General features: G+C 46.0%; 1 protein-coding gene across 5 annotated transcripts in view; it reads left to right on the top strand.

Moving 5' to 3' along the window:
- The window catches only part of CRTC1 (CREB regulated transcription coactivator 1), a 42,102-nt gene extending 24,416 nt beyond the window's left edge, over nucleotides 1–17,686 (top strand). Inside the window, exons 6-15 of one of the 5 annotated variants that reach the window (XM_030966723.1) lie at nucleotides 1,095–1,180; nucleotides 1,557–1,600; nucleotides 3,024–3,244; nucleotides 5,597–5,733; nucleotides 6,491–6,742; nucleotides 8,665–8,766; nucleotides 12,980–13,066; nucleotides 14,774–14,954; nucleotides 16,917–17,148; nucleotides 17,199–17,686. In XM_030966723.1, coding sequence (XP_030822583.1) covers nucleotides 1,095–1,180; nucleotides 1,557–1,600; nucleotides 3,024–3,244; nucleotides 5,597–5,733; nucleotides 6,491–6,742; nucleotides 8,665–8,766; nucleotides 12,980–13,066; nucleotides 14,774–14,954; nucleotides 16,917–17,128 — 1,322 coding nt within the window. In that variant the 3' untranslated portion in view covers nucleotides 17,129–17,148; nucleotides 17,199–17,686. Of the gene's footprint in view, nucleotides 1–1,094; nucleotides 1,181–1,556; nucleotides 1,601–3,023; nucleotides 3,245–5,596; nucleotides 5,734–6,490; nucleotides 6,743–8,664; nucleotides 8,767–12,979; nucleotides 13,067–14,773; nucleotides 14,955–16,916 lie in introns of all 5 variants that reach the window. The other 4 variants (XM_030966724.1, XM_030966722.1, XM_030966725.1 and 1 more) reach the window with 4 other exon arrangements.
- Nucleotides 17,687–18,284: the final 598 nt, after the last annotated feature.

Raw genomic sequence — 18,284 nt, 5'->3', positions numbered from 1 at the left:
CTGACAGTCCCTGTGACAGCAGTTGGATCACATTCACCTTTCTGGCTGCTGAAATCCAGGAAAAAATGACACAAAACGAAGGGAGGAGTTTTTCCTGAGCCCCAAATGATAAAATTGAGGAGCATCCTCTGGGCTGGGGGGGCTCTGGAGGAGCTCCTGGAGCAGAGTGGAATTCCTAGAATTTCAGCAGGGACCTGCAGGGAAGGAGCAGAGGCTGCACCCCGAGTTTATTCTGGCTGGGGGATCCCCAGGGAGCATCCCCAGGAGGAGGCAGATTCCAGGGGATCCCAGGGCAATCCAGGCGGATTCCAGAGGATCCCAGAACAGTTCCAGGCAGATTCCAGGGGATCCCAGAGCAATTCCAGGCAGATTCCAGGGGATCCCAGAGCAATTCCAGGCTGGGGGAGAAGCAGATTCCAGAGGATCCCAGAACAATTCCAGGCTGGGGGAGAAGCAGATTCCAGAGGATCCCAGAACAGTTCCAGGCAGATTCCAGAGGATCCCAGAACAATTCCAGGCTGGGGGGAGAGGCAGATTCCAGAGGATCCCAGAACAGTTCCAGGCTGGGGGGAGAGGCAGATTCCAGAGGATCCCAGAGTAATTCCAGGCTAGGGCAGAGGCAGATTCCAGAGGATCCCAGAACAGTTCCAGACTGGGGGATCCCCAGGGAGAAGCAGATTCCAGGGGATCCCAGAGCAATTCCCGGGGATCCCAGAGCAAATCCAGAGGATCCCAGGGCAATTCCCGGCTGGAGCAGCTCCGGCACCCTCAGCTCTGGTGCCCTCTGCTGGGCCCTGCTCCTGCTCCAGGAAAATCGGGAATTGCTGATCCTAAAGGGCTTTAACAGCCTTCAAATCCCTGATCCCAAAGGAAACTCCGAAATTTAACCCTTCAGCAAACACCCAGAAAACACCTACACCTACAGAAACTTCCTGGGCAGTTCCAGCAATCAAATAAATTCTCAGCATTTTTTAATTGTTTCATCTTCCTTGAGAATTTAAACTTCATAAGATTTTACCAAAGGTTAAACTTCCAAGTGAGAAGCTGAATGTTATTGATTATTAATGATTTCTTTTCATCTCATTTTTTTTTAGTTTTATTGCTGACTGTCCCTGGAATGGAAGAACCCACATCTGATGCAGACAAAACCCTCTCTAAGCAAGGCTGGGACACTAAAAAGGTGGGAATTGCACCTTTCAAAGAGTAGAAATTTTATTTTCTGAACATATTTAGATAAATGAATGCTTTAGTCACTGTCAATATTAATAAACTACTCGAGATTGGAGATTAAATGCTGTGTTTAAAAACAAATAATAAACATTAGAGCAGAAAGAGCATTTTATGTGGATGTGAAAGCACAGGCTTGGTTATATGAGGAGAAACTCTTGAAATTTAAGATTTCTTGGACCAATAAAGCAAAAAAATGATATATATTTTCTAAGAGCTCCCAGATCTTACACAGAAATGATTAAATTGAACTCATAAATTGAAATATTTCTGAGGCAATACCCTCCAGCAGCATCTTTGCCTTTAAATCTCTCTCCCTTCTCTTTCAGACTGGGTCATCGAGACCTAAATCCTGTGAAGTTCCAGGAATCAAGTAAGTTCTCAACCATTTTTTATTTTAAAAGCACTGAGATCTTTAAGAAGAACTGTGCATGGAATATCCTATTGCTTTGGAATTTTCTGGGAAGGTTCTAGGTACAAAACAAGACCCTCGGAGGGTCAGAAATACTAAAAATATCTTTATGGAATTTCTTGCTAAAGATATTTTAAAAAGCTCAAAAAATCTTCCTAATTGTTAAATACATTTTAAAAACCTCAAAAAAATCTTCCTAATGAAATTTTCTTGTTAAATACATTTTAAAAGGTTAAAAATATCTTCCTAATGAAATCTTCTTGTTAAACACATTTTAGAAAGCTCAAAAAAATCTGCTTAATGAAATTTTCTTGCTAAATACATTTTAGAAAGCTCAAAAAAACCTTAATAAAATTTTCTTATTAAATACATTTTAACCAGCTCAAAAAAATCTTAATAAAATTTTTTTTGTTAGATACGTTTTTAAAATCTCAAAAAAAATTTTAATAAAATTCTATTGTTAAATACATTTTAAAAATCTCGAAAAAATCTTAATAAAATTTTCTGGTCAAATACATTTTAAAAATCTTAATAAATTTTTCTTGTGAAATGGTTTTCAACAAGCTCAAAGAAATCTTAATAAAATTATACTTGTTAAATACAGTTTTCTAATAAAGTTTTCTTGTTAGATAAATTTAAAAAATCTCAAAAAAATCTGAATTAAATCTTCTTGTCAAATAAATGTTCAAAATCTCAAAAAAAATCTGAATAAAATTTTCTGGTGAAATACATTTTAAAAATCTTTATAATTTTTTCTTATGAAATAGGTTTCAACAAGCTCAAAGAAATCTTAATAAAATTTTACTTGTTAGATACATTTAAAAAAATCTCCAAAAAATCTGAATGAAATTTTCTTGCTAAGTACATTTTAAAAACCTCAAAAACAATCTGAATAAAATTTTCTGGTGAAATACATTTTAAAAATCTTTATAAATTTTTCTTGTGAAGTAGATTTCAACAAGCTCAAAGAAATCTTAATAAAATTTTGCTTGTTAAATACATTTTCAAAGCTCAAAAAAATCTGAATGAAATCTTGTTAAATAAATGTTCAAAATCTCAAAAAATCTGAATAAAATTTTCTGGTGAAATACATTTTAAAAATCTTAATAAATTTTTCTTGTGAAATAAGTTTCAACAAGCTCAAAGAAATCTTAATAAAATTTTGTATAATCTTAATAAAAAATTATACTTGTTAAATACATTTTCTCAAAAAATCTAATAAAAAAATCTTGAATAAAATTTTTCTGTTAAATAATTTAAAAAATTCAAATCTCAAAAAAATAATAATTGTTTAATAAAAAATTTCTTTCTTGTGAGCTAACTTGGAAAAGGCTCTATCCAGCTGGAACTCTGGATTCATTAGGTGTTTTTCTCTTGCCTGCAGCATCTTCCCCTCAGCCGAGCAGGAGAACACTACGGCGCTGATCCCCGGCACGCACAACACGGGCGGCTCGCTGCCGGACCTGACCAACATCCACTTCCCCTCGCCGCTGCCCACGCCCCTGGACCCCGAGGAATCCTCCTTCCCTGCCCTGAGCAGCTCCAGCAGCACCGGCAACCTGGCTGCCAACCTGACCCACCTGGGCATCAGCACTGCCAGCCAGGGTGAGCAGCCGCAGGAGCCCTGGAGTGCGGCCTCACTGCTCCTTCGCGTCGTGTGTGCGAGAAATGGGATTTGATTTACTCACAGGGCCTCTGTCTGCTGTTCTTGATGCTTTTTGGGGGATTTGATTTGGGGCCTTTTTTTATTTTTAATTTTTTAAAAAAATTTCTTTAATTAATTTTATTTTATTTTAAATTTTATTTTATTTTAAATTTTATTTTATTTTAAATTTTTTTTTAAATTAAAATTTTTTATTTCTTAATTTTTTGCTTTAAAAATGTTTAAATTCTTAATTTAAACATTTTAAAATTTTAATTTTTAGTTTTTAATTTTCCCCATTTTTAATTTTTAATTTTAATATTTTACTTTTTACTTTTTAATTTTCTAATTTTTAATCTTTAATTTTATAATTTTTAATTTAATATTTTTAATTTTCTAATTTTCAATTTTCTAATTTTTAATTTTCAATTTTTTAATTTTCTAGTTTTCAATTTTTTAATTTTTAATTTCCTAATTTTTAATTTTCAAATTTTTAATTTCCTAATTTTTACTTTTAAAATTTTTAATTTTCTAATTTTTAATTTTTAATTTTTTAATTTTCTAATTTTCAATTTTTAATTTTTCAATTTTTTTTAATTTTTAATTTTTTAAATGTTTTCATCAACAAAGAGGGTTGTTTGTGGTTTGTTTTTTTTTTTTAATGATCAATGACAGTTGCAAGTCTCTTGATTCCTAGAATAGAAATGAGGAGTTGTATCCAAAAATATAAATATATTTCCTGTGCTGGGCAGGATTCCCTTTCCCACTTCTCCTGGATTGGGAAAAGGAAATGACTGTAATCAGGTGAGCTTGGGAAGCAAGAAGAGAATTTAACCTTTTAAAGGATTTCACCATTTGGGGACAGAGTGGGGCAGCACTTTCAGCTGAAAAGTCCCCCTTGTCCCTTTTCACTTTTCAGCATCCTTGGAAGAGTTTTTTGGGCTCCAAAGTTTCAGGGATGGCTTTAGAAATCAGAATTTCAACCACAGTGGATCTCCACATTTTTTTTCCCCCATAATTAGCAAAGTAAATGAGATAAACCCAAACTGAGTGTGAAACTGCTTTGAAAACGTTCCCTGATCTGTCATGGACAGAAGGAATTCAGCATTTCCTCACTGACTTCATTGCAGCTTCTCTCTGGAGATGATCCCACCCTTCATCCTCTGCCCCCCTCAGCCTTGGGTGCTTTCCAAACTGATTTTCCCAACTTTCCCTTGCTGCTGAAACCTCCCTGCGTGCTCCTGCCCGCTGTGCCCTGCTCAGGAGTGCCCCAGCACCCCGAGGGGACGTGGGCACGCAGCACCTGCCAGGTGCCAGCGCCTCGGTGCCCGCAGGGAAACGGGGGGAGCCAGTGCTGGCCTGGGCACCTGCCCGGGCACCTGCCTGCCTGAGCCCCTCCTCCTGCTGCCTCCTTGGCAGCCTGGCCTTCCTGGCTCCCTGGCACCTCCCTGGCAGCCCTGAGCCTGTGCCAGCCGCTCCTGTGAGTTGCTGCTCCCCGGCAGCTCCAGGAGCCGCTCACGCTGCCTTGGCCTCAGATCCTTCCCTCATTTCGTCTGGGGTGAAGCAGAAAGGAGGGGAGGTTTCTAAACTCCCAGATTTTTGGCTTGATCTGAACAAAATGATGATTTTTGGGTTGTTTATCCTCACCCCGTGCCGGGTTGTGGCTCCTGGGAGTGTGGTGGATGTTTCCTGCCCTGCTGTGCCATTAAAAATGGGGCTCTTCCTGCATAACCAGTTTTGCTTCTGCTTTTTCCATTAAAGAGGTGTTTGCTTTTACAGTACCTCAAGTGCCCTGTGATAAGGCTGGTTCCAGGATGTGTTATCTCATTCCCAGAGCCTGAGCCCACACAAACAGAGCAGAGCCTGCTTTTCCTGGGCTGGCCGAGTGCAGGTGTGCGAGCCCGCTGCCCGCGGTGTCTGGAGCTGCTGAGGCTGCTCTGCCTCTTCCAATTCCTCATCCTGGCCACCAACCCGACCAACCGTGCCTGGGCTTGAGCCAGGACAACCCACAGGGCTCTTCCTCTCATCCTGATGCTCTTCAACCTGACAAAATTAATTACAAATCACCTAACGAGCTCCCGCGCCATCGGCCGAGGCACCTCCAGTGCTGCCCGCTCGGGGCACTCTTTTCTCTGGGTTTAGGGAATTCCTTTGGGTCCGGAGCTCAGCAGGGCCCTGCCGTGTCCCTGCTGTGTCCCTGCCGTGTCCCTGCTGTGTCCCTGCCGTGTCCCTGCCGTGTCCCTGCCGTGTCCCTGCCGTGTCCCTGCCGTGTCCCTGCTGTGTCCCTGCTGTGCTGAGGGGTTTTTTGTTCCCAGCAGGAATGACGACGACGCCGGCCCCGTCCCAGCACCGCCAGCCCAACGTCAGCCCCCTGTCCCTGGGCACGGACTCACGGCGACCTCAGTCCCAGCAAATGTCCCCCACGCTGTCCCCACTGTCACCCATCACTCAGGTAGGAGCTCAGGGGCAATCCAAGCTTCCTAATCATATCTTCATTGGTTTAATCTGCTTAATCAAAGAGCCGCAGGGATGTTGGGAAGGAGTTCCTCCCTGGGAGGGTGGGGGGAAATCGCTGCTCCATCTCTGGGACTGTCCAAGGCCAGGCTGGACTGGCCTTGGAGCAACCTGGGATAGTAAAAATGTCCCTTTCCATTGGACAGGATGAGCTTTAAGGTCCTTTCTAGCCCAAACCATGATTCCATGAACTTCATCTCTTGTTCTGTAATTTCCTCCTTTAAAGGTGTTCCTTAATTGAGAGCCTTAAAACAGGAGAGGTTTGTGGAGGGGGCAGATTTTACTTCCTCTTTTCTAGAGCTATGATAAAAACCATCTCTTAGGCCACATTTTTTTGTGTTGTCCCAAAGTGAGCTGTGAAATTTGAAAGCCATTTCTCTGATTTGTGACAGAAACTGAACTAACTTTTAAAGTCGATTTTATTGTGGCTCTGTGACTGCCCAGGTTGGTGATTCCTGACCTTGAGATTCAACTGGGCTTTTAAAGTATTGGTTTATTTGGGATGGTTTGGCTTGGAGGGAAACTTAAACCTCATCCAATCCACCCCTGCCAGGGCCAGGAGCATCTCAGAGCAGCTTCTTGACTCTCTGAACCGTTAGGTGCCGTTTTTACAGCACTAACCAAGCCTGACTCCATTTTCTTGGTGTGAAGAGCGATCCCTGCCAGCGTGGCTGATGCTGCTCCTTGTTTTGCAGGCCGTGGCTATGGATGCACTGTCCCTGGAGCAGCAGCTCCCCCCGTACCCCTTTTTCACCCAGACCAGCTCCCAGCAGCAGCAGCAGCCAGCAGTGGCCAGTTCCCTGCCCCAGACCCCCCCTCTGCTGCAGAGCTCGGCGCTGCAGAGGGGCCCCCAGCTGCCCCCTCTGTCTGTCACGGTACCTTCCAGCATGCCCCAGTCACCTCCAGGGAGCCAGAGCCAGCCCTCCATGGGGATTGACATCAACTCGGTGAGTTTGGGAGGGGCTCTCCTTGGCAAGGGCTGCTAACTCAGCTTGGACAACCCCGCGGGCATGAGGGTTTGAGGGAGGCTGGAGTAAACTTCAAATGGTTTTGGTTAAGTGAACCTTTAAGTGTTTTCTAGAGGAGAATTTTTATTAGATTTTTGTCCCAGGTTTGATTAGACCCAGCTTAAGTCTATCAGCCCTTACTGAGGGATTTTCAGGGTGTTCAGTGTCCCCCCATCACATCATGATACACACTGGGGGAACTCCCAGAGCCTCGAGAGAGAGTCCAACCACAACAACCATTTCCCAGTGAAATACCATCTGGAAAATATACTTTCCTAAAGTTGTCTAGAACCAGGCATTCTCTGCAATTTCACTCCTTAGAACCCTTTTATTCTGAGGAATTTTATTCCAAAATGGGATTTGTGGCTGCCTCCAGTGCCCTGAAGAATTGGAGCAAGGATTTATGGACAGATCCCTTTTCCTGCTTGTTCCAACGTGGCCTGTTAGGAAATGTTCTGTGTCAGCAGCTGAAAATCCCAAATCAGGAATCAGAGGCCAGGAAAGGAGAGAAGTCCCAGCTCCCCCAGCCCCTCCTGCCCTGGGTGTCCCACCCGGGCTGTCCTGGCAGTGCTGCAGTGACAGGAATGGCTTTGGCAGTGAAACAAATCCATTCTGCTGATCTGCACTCGGTTGTGGATGAAAGTTTCAACAGTTGGTGCTCCTTGAGAGCAGCTGCTTCCCTTCCAGGGTGGGGAGGAGAGGAGGGAAGGACAATCCAGCAGTGGGAAGGATCCCAGCCCGCTCCAAACGTGTCCCTGTTCTGATTCTGATCCTCATGTAGCACCAGTACAGACAATTCTGATCTCATCCTTTGCTTTCTGTGTTGCTTTCCTCATTCTAAACCTCTTTATGACCTGAACTTTTAGGCTGCTGTGTTTATCTTCTAAAGCAACTCAAGTAATTCCTAAATAAACAGATTTAAAGCCACTTTATCAAAAAGCCTTTGGAGCTGTCACAGCCTCGCTGGCAACCTCTGCACAGGTTTTGTAAAGCAGAATTGAAATGTATTTGTAGTTTGTACAACCTTCTGACAGGTTGCAAGTGGCAATGCAGAGCAAAAAGAGACATTTTCTCAGGATTTACAGAATTTGAGGTCAAAAGATGGCAGTGCAGAGTTCTCCCACTCTGCAAATCTGGTTAAATTCACTGGATTGCAGGTTCTCCTCAGTCATCCCTTGATTTCTAATGGAAGTAAAATAAGAAGAGCTGAGCTACTCTTGATGTTAATTAGCGCAGCATTATTTAAATCCCATTAATATTATTAATTTGTTCCAAACCAGGGTTCTTTATGATGGGAAAAAAAAAATAAATCAAATCTTTGAAAATAACTTCTCAAGACAGCTGAGAAGAGTATAAAAATCCCAGCTAAAGCCTGCAGAACACAGTGTGAATTCCCTGAGGGTGCCTGCTCCCTGTGCTGGGGTGCAGGGGAGTTTGGGGCTGTGTTTGGAGCTCAGGTTTATCATCCAGGTGTTCTCACCTGCGCTGTGCTGATAACACAGCTGGAGGCAGGGCAGATCCCGGTGAGCACACACGTGGGGCTGCCGCCGCAACCGAAGCATGAATGACATTCCTTTTGAATTATTCCCAGCTTCCAAGACTTCTTTGCCCTAAATCCTTGGCTGGCCTGATTTTTTGAGTATATTTTGAACCTTGCAGGAGTGAGAACAGGCAGGAAATGCTGCCAGCTGTGCCTGCCCCTGCCCTGGGGCTGTCCCAGAGCTCTCCCCCCGTTTTGGGGGGCTCATTCACACAAATCCTGTTTTCCCACACAGAGCCTGAGGAGGGTGGTTTCTCCCAGAAGGTGTTGGTGTTTTTAAGGCTCCCCCAATGCAGGTGTTTAACTGTGTGTTGTTCTGTAGGCCTCACTCCAGCAGTACCGCAGTAATGCTGGCTCCCCAGCCAACCAGTCTCCCACCTCTCCTGTCTCCAATCAAGGCTTCTCTCCTGGCAGCTCCCCTCAAGTAAGGGACTCTGTGCTTCCACAGGCCTTGCTTCTCGTGTGTGTTTGAGCTGGATTTCTCCATCACTGCCCCATAGCTGTCTCACTGTGATCCGTGTGTGCCTCATGCATCACCGACGCCCCATCTCGGCCGCCCTCCATCCCCACTCCCACAGGGCTTCAGGTGCTGCTGAGTTGCCTTTTGCAGTGAGCAGAGAGCCACAGGATCAGGCTGCTGGTGGAGCACTGGGCTGGTGTTTGTCTGGGGGGCAGAAGCTCCAGGTAGAGCCCTTTCAATGGCCAGGATCCCAGGGGAGCTGATGGGAGGGCAACAAAGGGGCAATTTCAGTGCCTCCTGCAGCAGGAGAACTCCTGGGCACTACATATTTAAATATTTACACTGAATATCCCAAACTGATTTAGATCAGGACCTTTTTTTTATGTGAGAACACACCCAGTGAGAGAAAACACTGGAGAAAATGCTCTTAAAATGAGCAGCTTGTGGCTGGCAGGGATTGGGTTCCCAGCACACTCCCTTGCATGCCAGCTGCTTTCCCTTGCTCTGCCTGTATCTCCTCACACATCCACATGGCCTGGATGGAAATCACAACCTGGGGGAGTGTGTGATCCTCTGAAGGGGAGATTTTTACCTGCCAGCAGCAAGAAATTAAAACCAGGCAAAATTTGAGGGTGCCCCAGTGTAAGAAAGTGCGTTTTCAGTGCCTGATGCTGCTGAAAGAGCCCCAGCTGGCTGCTCTGGAGAATCCCACCTGGAGAAAAGAAGTGCAGGCAATTCTTCCAGAGCATCACAAGAGTCTGAAAATCCATTTTCTGTTTCATCACTGAACGTTGAAGGCTGTAAGGAGGATCCTTTCTAAATAAGTGCTGCCCCTTCATGGTTCCCAGGCAGAAGCTCCAGGTCTCCTTCATTAGCCAGGTCATGGTAAGCTCAGCCCTGGATCCGAGTGGCAGGAATTGTCTGCATTTCCTTAACCCTGCCTCAAGTGCTTCTTAACCTCTCTCTTCTGCCTGCTTCTGTGAGTTCTGTGTGCCTCCAAAAACCAGCGCTGTCCCCTAGAGCAGAGCATGCTGCAAACTCTCAGTTCTCACTGAACAGCACATCCAGATTTGGGGTTTATGTTGATTTATTTTCCCCCTTTGATTTCTCAATCACTCTGGCTTGGTTTTGTCCCCACTGGTCAGTGCCAAGGACCAGAGCACACACTGGGCTATGATTTTTCCTGCTGGTTTTATTCTGTAAAAACCTCCTCGGGTTTTGCTCTGTTTGACAGGGACACCACAACTCCTGAGTGGAAGGCAGAGGATTTATTAATTCTGCTCTCTGTAGTTTTGGCCTCTTAAGTACCCACAGAATTCTTTAGTTTTGCTAAATTAAAACTGAGGTGGATTCAGTGCCTCCAGGAATGCCCCAAAAGCTGGTGGTGGTCACAGGCATGAAACGTGGAGAGAAGAAAAACCAGTTTGGGGGGGAAATTGGGCTTGGGTGTGGAGATGGGGCAGCTGCAGGCAGCAGAATCCCTTAATCTGCCCAGAGTGAAGGCAGAGCATCCCTTGTGGAGCAGCCTGGCACTGCTGAGCGGGATGCAGTGACCAGGCAGGTGCCTCCACGTGCTCCTCTTCCTCCCTCATGCCAAGGGACATTCCCTGAACCACAAACCCTCTGTGGGCTTCGATTTGTGTCCCACATCCAGCACAGCTTCCCCTCCATGCTCCCGGCTCTGCCCAGCCCCTGCTGCCCTGTCCCAGCCGTGTGTGTGTGTGTCCCACCGGTGCTCCCAGGGCTGGGAGAGCTCTGCCTGCCCCAGCTCTGTGTTTGCATGGCTTCCACCCCGGTGCCTGGGCTCTGCTGCCCTGCTCTCACCTCATTCCTGTTCCAGTTAGACACAAACACTCCTGCTCTAGTGCCTCTGACCTGGAGAACCTGGTAGGTATCTGGAGATGGACATCCCAGCCAGGGATTCCTGCTCTGGGCTTGGTGTTTCCTCACAGTCACTCCACAAAGCCCAGAAGATGCTCTGGTGACTCTCCAGTGCCTCTGGAGATGGTGTTTGCACAATGTCCTTCATGCAGTTGTTGATGAATTATCCTGAGCCTCTGAAGTGTTGAAGGAATGACATTTCCAGTGGGAATTTTGGGTTTCCTTTGGGAATTTCTGTGCTTGCAGCTATGTAGGAGCCAGCACACGTCACAGAGGAGCAAACCCAGGCTGGGCTGGCTGGGAGGCTCTGACCTGGCCTTGCACGAGCACATTCTGCTCTCCTCTCGATTTCTTCTCGTGTTCCCCAAAGGTTTTTTAGGATGGAAACAGTGCTTGGTGAAGCACAGAGATTTTAGGGATCGTCCTCATTTTGGGAATTGTCCTCTCATTCCTGTTCTGTGGAATGAAACCACAGGAGTGAAAGGCACAAAGCGCCTCGATCCTCTTTGGAGCTCTCAAATATCCTTTGGATTTTAGTGTTGGTTTTGCTTCCTGTCAAGTCTGTGCCATCCCAAAATTCAGATTTTCCTTGGAAATGGTTATAAACCATAGGTTGGACTGGATTTAGGTTGGTTAAAAAAAAAACAAATTTTCTTTAAATTGCTTTAAGTGGTGCTTTGCTTTTCTCCTATCAGCATCTTAGCAGTGGCTCTTGTGGTGTTTGATCTCTTTTTCCTGGGATCCAGCAGCTCTGGAGGGTTGATAAATTGGTGATAAATTGGAAAAGTTTCCACCCTGTGATGTGACAGGTTTTTAAGGAATATCTTGCTGCTTCTTTCCCCTCATGGAAGGGGCAATTCAGGTGATTTTTGAATTATTTTTTCATACAAGGTGGTTTTTTTTTTGAGGGTCCAAAATCCGTGCCTGTTCTGATTCTTCCTGAACTTTTCCTGAATTTCCCATACTTAAGTTTTTAAGGAGGAAATCTGTGGCCTTCTGCTTTTGCCATGTGTGTAAACCAACAACTGAATTTTGTTTTCCAAATTGATTGAGACAGCCACTCCATGAAAATTGTCTTTTAGAGATGTTCTCTTTGTCAGTTAATGGTTTTTATTTTCAGCTGGAATATCAGAATTTAGCATTTTAAATCAGGAGTGATGTTGATTTTTATCTGGCATTTTTGATCAGGGTTAAAGCATGGACCCCAAATTCTTGGTCACCTTTAGAATCATTGATAAATGATGGAGGAGAACTGAGGGACTGGACAGGGATGTGGCAGGGGATTCATTCCTGCTCCCTGTGGATCCTGTGGGATCTCCCTGGTCCTGGGGATTCATTCCTGCTCCCTGAGGATCCTGTGGGATCTTTGTGGTCCTGGGGATTCATTCCTGCTCCCTGAGGATCCTGTGGGATCTCCCTGGTCCTGGGGATCCATTCCTGCTCCCTGTGGATCCCCGGGCGATTCCCACCCGCTCCGTGCCGATTTCTCTGGAATTCCCAGTTTTCTCCAGAATTCCCAGATTTCTCTGGAATTACTGGTTTTCTCTGGAGATCCTGGATTTCTCTGGAACTCCCAGATCTCTCTGGCGTTCCCAGATTTCTCCAGAATTCGCAGATTTCTCCGCATTCCCAGTTTGGTTTTTTCCTGCGTTCTGGGTTTTCTCCGGAATTCCTGGATCTCTCGGCATTCCCAGTTTTCTCAGAATTCCTGTTTTCCTCAGAATTCCCAGGTTCCTCAGCATTCCCTGATCTCTCAGCATTCCCAGATTTCTCAGAATTCCCGTTTTTCTCGGCATTCCCAGATGTCTCAGAATTCCCAGATCTCTCAGAATTCCCAGGTCCCTCAGCATTCCCAGATGTCTCAGCATTCCCGGGTTCCTCAGCATTCCCAGATCTCTCAGAATTCCCATTTTTCTCAGAATTCCCAGGTTCCTCAGCATGCCCAGATGTCTCAGAATTCCCATTTTTCTCAGAATTCCCAGATGTCTCAGAATTCCCATTTTTCTCAGAATTCCCAGGTTCCTCAGCATTCCCAGGTTCCTCAGCATTCCCAGATCTCTCAGCATTCCCAGATGTCTCAGAGTTCCCATTTTTCTCAGAATTCCCAGGTCCCTCAGCATTCCCAGGTTTCTCAGCATTCCCAGATCTCTCAGCATTCCCAGATGTCTCAGAATTCCCGTTTTTCTCAGCATTCCCGTTTTTCTCAGCATTCCCAGGTCCCTCAGCATTCCCGCTTTTCCCGGGGCTGCCGGGGCCAGCGGGGGTTTCGCACCATGAAGCTCTGTTTTGTTTTCAGCATTCTTCCATGCTGGGCAGTGTTTTTGGGGACTCCTATTATGAGCAGCAGATGACAGCTAGGCAGGCTAATGCCCTCTCCCACCAGGTGAGCAAATTCATCTCGGGCCTCCTCGGCCCCTCCCACCTCAAATTAACCCCAATTAACGCCTGGTTAATTTACGTCAAGTCCCGTTTTGTCCACGTAGAGTTTTCCTGCTTTTTGTTCGTTTCTTGTTTTGTTTGGTTTCCCTCCCTTTTCTCCCCTCTCGCTCTTTGTCCTCCCCATCCCACGCAGGTGTTCTGCCAAAAAAATGGGAGATCAGTTAAAAATGTAATAATGATGCATTTAGAATGGGAGATCAATTAAAATATGTAATATAATATAATAATGAGGCTTTTAGAATGGGAGATCCATTAAAAATATGATGCTTTTGAAATGGGAGATCAGTTAAAATATATATAATAATCAAGCTTTTAAAATGGGATATCAGTTAGAAAAATATATAATAATGAGGCTTTTAGAATGGGAGATCAATTAAAAATACATAATATAACAATGAGGCTTTTAGAATGGGAGATCCATTAAAAAATATATAATAATGATGCTTTTGAAATGGGAGATCAGTTAAAATATATATAATAATCAAGCTTTTAAAATGGGGATATCAGTTAGAAAAATATATAATAATCAAGCTTTTAAAATTGGAGATAATTAACAAAAATATAATAATGAAGCTTTTAAAATGGGAGACCAATTAAAAAAATATATAATAATGAGGCTTATAAATGGGAGATTAATAAAAAAATATATATAATAATGAAGCTTTTAAAATGGGATATCAGTTAGAAAAATATATAATAATGAGGCTTTTAGAATGGGAGATCAATTAAAAATACATAATATAACAATGAGGCTTTTAGAATGGGAGATCAATTCAAAAAATATATAATAATCAAGCTTTTAGAATGGGAAATCAATTAAAAATACATAAGATAATAATGAGGCTTTTAGAATGGGAGATCCATTAAAAATATATAATAATCAAGCTTTTAGAATGGGAGATCAATTAAAAATATATACAATAATGAGGCTTTGAAAATGGGAGATCAATCAGAAAAATATGTAATAATCAAGCTTTTAAAATTGGCGATCAATTAAAAATATAGAATAATAATGAAGCTGTTAAAGATTCAAATAATGCCAGGCAGCTTTGAAAAGGGAAAATAGTGAAACAAAAATGTTCCAAGCAGTGAAAATCAGCTTGGAAAAAGGAATTCTGCTGGGCAGAGACCTCAGGGCGAGCCTGAATTCCCTTTATTCCCCTCTCAGTCCTCCAGCAGAGCATGGATGGATTGAATGATTGAATTTAATTCTGGATTAAATTAATTAAATTATTAAATACTTAAACCTGGGGTGTGTCCTGGAGGGAATTCTGCTGGGCAGGGACCTCAGGGCTCTTTCCCTTTCAATCCTCCAGCAGAGCATGGATGGATTGAATTAATTAAATTATGGAATACTTAAACTGGGGTGTGTCCTGGAGGGAATTCTGCTGGGCAGGGACCTCAGGGTGAGCCTGAATTCCCTTTTTTTCCCTTCCCACCCTCCCTTTTCTTCTGTCCCCCCTCCCCAGTTTGGTTTGTGCCTCCCTCTCCCGAATTGGGCAGGGACTGTCCCGTGCAGCTCAGGGCCCAGAGCCCTGTTTGGAGCAAGGGGAGATGAATTTGTTTGCCTGTCTGTGTCGTCCTGGAGCCGTGTCCTTGTCCCCCTGTCCCCGCCGGGCTGGCAGTTAACCCTTGGTGTGTCCCCCTGCAGCTGGAGCAGTTCAACATGATCGAGAACGCCATCAGCTCCAACAGCCTGTACAGCCCCTGCTCCACGCTCAACTACTCGCAGGCTGCCATGATGGGACTGACGGGCAGCCACGGCAGCCTGCAGGACTCGCAGCAGCTCAACTACTCCAGCCACAGCAACATCCCCAACATCATCCTGACAGGTACAGATCCGTCCCTGGGAGCAGCCCTGCCGTGGGCTCTGTGCTGTTTTGTCCTCACATTGTAGGGAGGAGTGATGGAGCTGACTCTGTGTGAAATGGGAGCCTCCTCCAGCCCTTAGAGGTTTATTTCACACCCAAATAGCTCAGCTACTTTACAAGGCATAAAATCCAGCCACAGCAACATCCCCAACATCAACCTGACAGGTAAATCCCACCTGGGAGCAGCCCTGCCATGGGCTCTGTGGGGTTTTATCCTCACATTTTAGGGAGGAGTGATGGAGCTGACTCTGTGTGAAATGGGAGCCTCCTCCAGCCCTTAGAGGTTTATTTCACACCCAAATAGCTCAGCTACCTTACAAAGCCACAGCAACATCCCCAGCATCAACCTGACAGGTAAATCCCACCTGGGAGCAGCCCTGCCGTGGGCTCTGTGCTGTTTTGTCCTCACATTGTAGGGAGGAATGATGGATCTGACTCTCTGTGAAATGGGAGCCTCCTCCAGCTCTTAGAGGTTTATTTCACACCCAAATAGCTCAGCTACTTTACAAGGCATAAAATCCAGCCACAGCAACATCCCCAACACCATCCTGACAGGTAAATCCCACCTGGGAGCAGCCCTGCTGTGGGCTCTGTGGTGTTTTGTCCTCACATTTTAGGGAGGAATGATGGATCTGACTCTCTGTGAAATGGGAGCCTCCTCCAGCCAGCTCTCATCAGCTCTTAGAGGTTTATTTCACACCCAAAATAGCTCAGCTACCTTTCAAGGCATAAAATCAACAAAATAGCTTCTGTTGCAGTATTAGAAACAAAAAGATTTTCATAAAAGGCAAAAGAACAAACTCCTTACAGGGTCCCTGCAAATACTGAGCAGCTCTTCAGGGGATGCCCCAACCCTGCCAGAGCTCCAGGAGTGTTTGGGCAGTGCTCAGGGGCAGGCTGGGGTTTTGGGGTGTCTGTGCAGGGCCTGTGCTGGATCCGTGATCCCGGGGAGTCCCTCCCAGCTCAGGATAGTTCATCATTCCGTGGTGCCAGCCTGGGGCTTTCTCCTGGGGATTGTTGCTGTTGAGGGCTTTGTTTCACCTGGGCTGTGGTGCCAGTGCAGTGGGGCTGCTGACAGAGAGAGAAACAGGTAACTTCATCCTAGGGAAGTTGTGAGAACGCTCAGAGAAAGAGTTAAAACAATTCCTTACCTTAATCTCTGCCCCTGGCATTTGTGAACATGTGGAATGTTTGTATGTGATGTTTATGGAAAGATATTTACAAAAAGGTATTGTTCCTACTTAGCCAAAGGTGAAGGACCAATCAGGTTCTGAGTGAACGGTCCCGTCTTTAAATATGTAAAGTTCCTAATAAATCTTTAGGAACTTTAGGGAACTTTTCCCTTTTTTTTTTTAAATTTTAAAGACTCATGTCTTCTGAGCATTAGAGCCAATGTCTCCTTCCTTCAGCCATTCCTAACTCGAGTCCAGGTGTGTGTCCCAGTGCTCACCTGCACACAGGTAGAGCACCTAGAGCACCAGTTTTCCTGTGGATTTATCCTCCTGAATTCCCTGGATCCTGTGCTAGAGTGAGGAAAAGCTGTGGGAGCCAAGCTCCTTCCCTGCTCAGCCCCAGCTGGCCAGCAGAGGGTTGGAGTGTCACATATGGTGGCCAATCTGGTCACAGTGGGATTTTGGAAACAATCCCAGCCCAGGGATCCTGTGGCTGCAGCCAGGGATTGCTGGTGGGAATGGTGGAATTGAGGTTATTCCTCCTAAAGCTGAGGGAGAGAAAAGGCTCCAGTCACACCAAACACGAATGTTGGGTTGTGTTTGGTGGCTTGGAGATGCTGCGAGGAATCTGAAATCTGAAGGAGGGTGGGTGTTCCTCAGCTGAGAGCTCCGTAACCATTTCCAGGGTTTTGGGAGCTGTTTCCTGACTTCCACGCTGGTGTTTGACCCCTGTGTGTTTCATCCCCTGCAGTGACAGGAGAATCCCCCCCCAGCTTATCAAAAGAACTGACCAGCTCCTTGGCAGGAGTGGGGGACGTCAGCTTCGACACGGATTCCCAGTTCCCTCTGGATGAACTCAAAATTGACCCTTTGACCCTGGATGGACTTCACATGCTCAACGACCCCGACATGGTCCTCACCGACCCCGCCACAGAGGACACGTTCCGCATGGACCGGCTGTGACCCGGGGAGCCACCGCCACGGGGGCTTCATCCCACCCTGGAGCCACCATCCCGGGGCTGCATCCCACCCCGGGGCTTCATCCCACCCCAGAGCCACCATCCTGGGGGGCTTTATCCATCCTGGGGGCTGCATCCCACCCCGGGGGCTCCATCCCACCCCGAGGGTCCACCCTGGGGCTCCATCCCACCCTGGGGGCTCGGTCCCATCCTGGAGACTCCATCCCACCCCAGGGGCTCCATCCCACCCCCGGGCTGCCCCCCAGCCCAGGGTCCATCCTGGAGGGAGCAGCTCTCCGTGTCCCTGTCCCATGGGTCCCCCAGCTTGTTGTTCTGAGCTTGCCGCGCTGCCCAGCCCGTCCCAGCCGTGTCCCCCCGAGCCGCTCGTTGCCGTCCAGCAGTCAGGATTGTCCGGTTTGTCCCGGTGGTTTATCCCGGTTTATCCCATGGTTTATCCCGGTTTATCCCATGGTTTATCCTGGTTTGTCCCGGTAGTTTATCCCGTGGTTTATCCCGGTTTGTCCTGGTGGTTTTCCCGGTTTGTCCCGGTGGTTTATCCAGATTTGTCGCCGTTGATCCGTGGTTTATCGTTTGTTGTATCCCGCCTGGTGGTTTTCCCGGTTTGTCCCGGTGGTTGATCCCGTGGTTTATCCGGTTTATCCCGGTTTGCCATGGGTTTTCCTGTGCAGAGCCCCCCTGCCCCGGCTGGGCGCTGTCCCTGTGCAGCACAGAGGGGCTTTGGGCTGCGGGGCTGGAGGGGCCCTGTCCCCCTGGGGAAGCCAATCCCCGCGGTGCCACCGTCCCCGGGGCTCTGCTGGTGACACTGCCGTCCCGCAGGTGCCCTGCTTGTCCCCACGTGTGTCCCCACCCTCTCGTCCCTCCCTCCTGCCCCAGCAATCCCGGCCAAGCGCAGCCGCCGCCGGCCGCCAGGCCCACAAATCCACTTTAAACACTATTTTTTCCAAGCTTTTTATGGTTTTGTTTTTGTTTTTGTTTTTTTTTGTTTTTAAATATATATGTAATATATATCTGTTTCTATATATGGCTACATATATAGAGAGCATTTCTGAGCACACATGAAAGTTCTATAATTCATTACTTGATTAGACAGAGGATCAGAACATCTTAAAGCAGCTAAAAAAATAGAGACTAACCTGCAT

Source organism: Camarhynchus parvulus, chromosome 28, assembly GCF_901933205.1.
Source record: "Camarhynchus parvulus chromosome 28, STF_HiC, whole genome shotgun sequence".
In the NCBI taxonomy this organism is placed as follows: Eukaryota; Metazoa; Chordata; class Aves; order Passeriformes; family Thraupidae; genus Camarhynchus; species Camarhynchus parvulus.
Note: the sequence above shows the minus strand (reverse complement) of the source record. Positions and strands in the feature narration are given on the sequence as shown.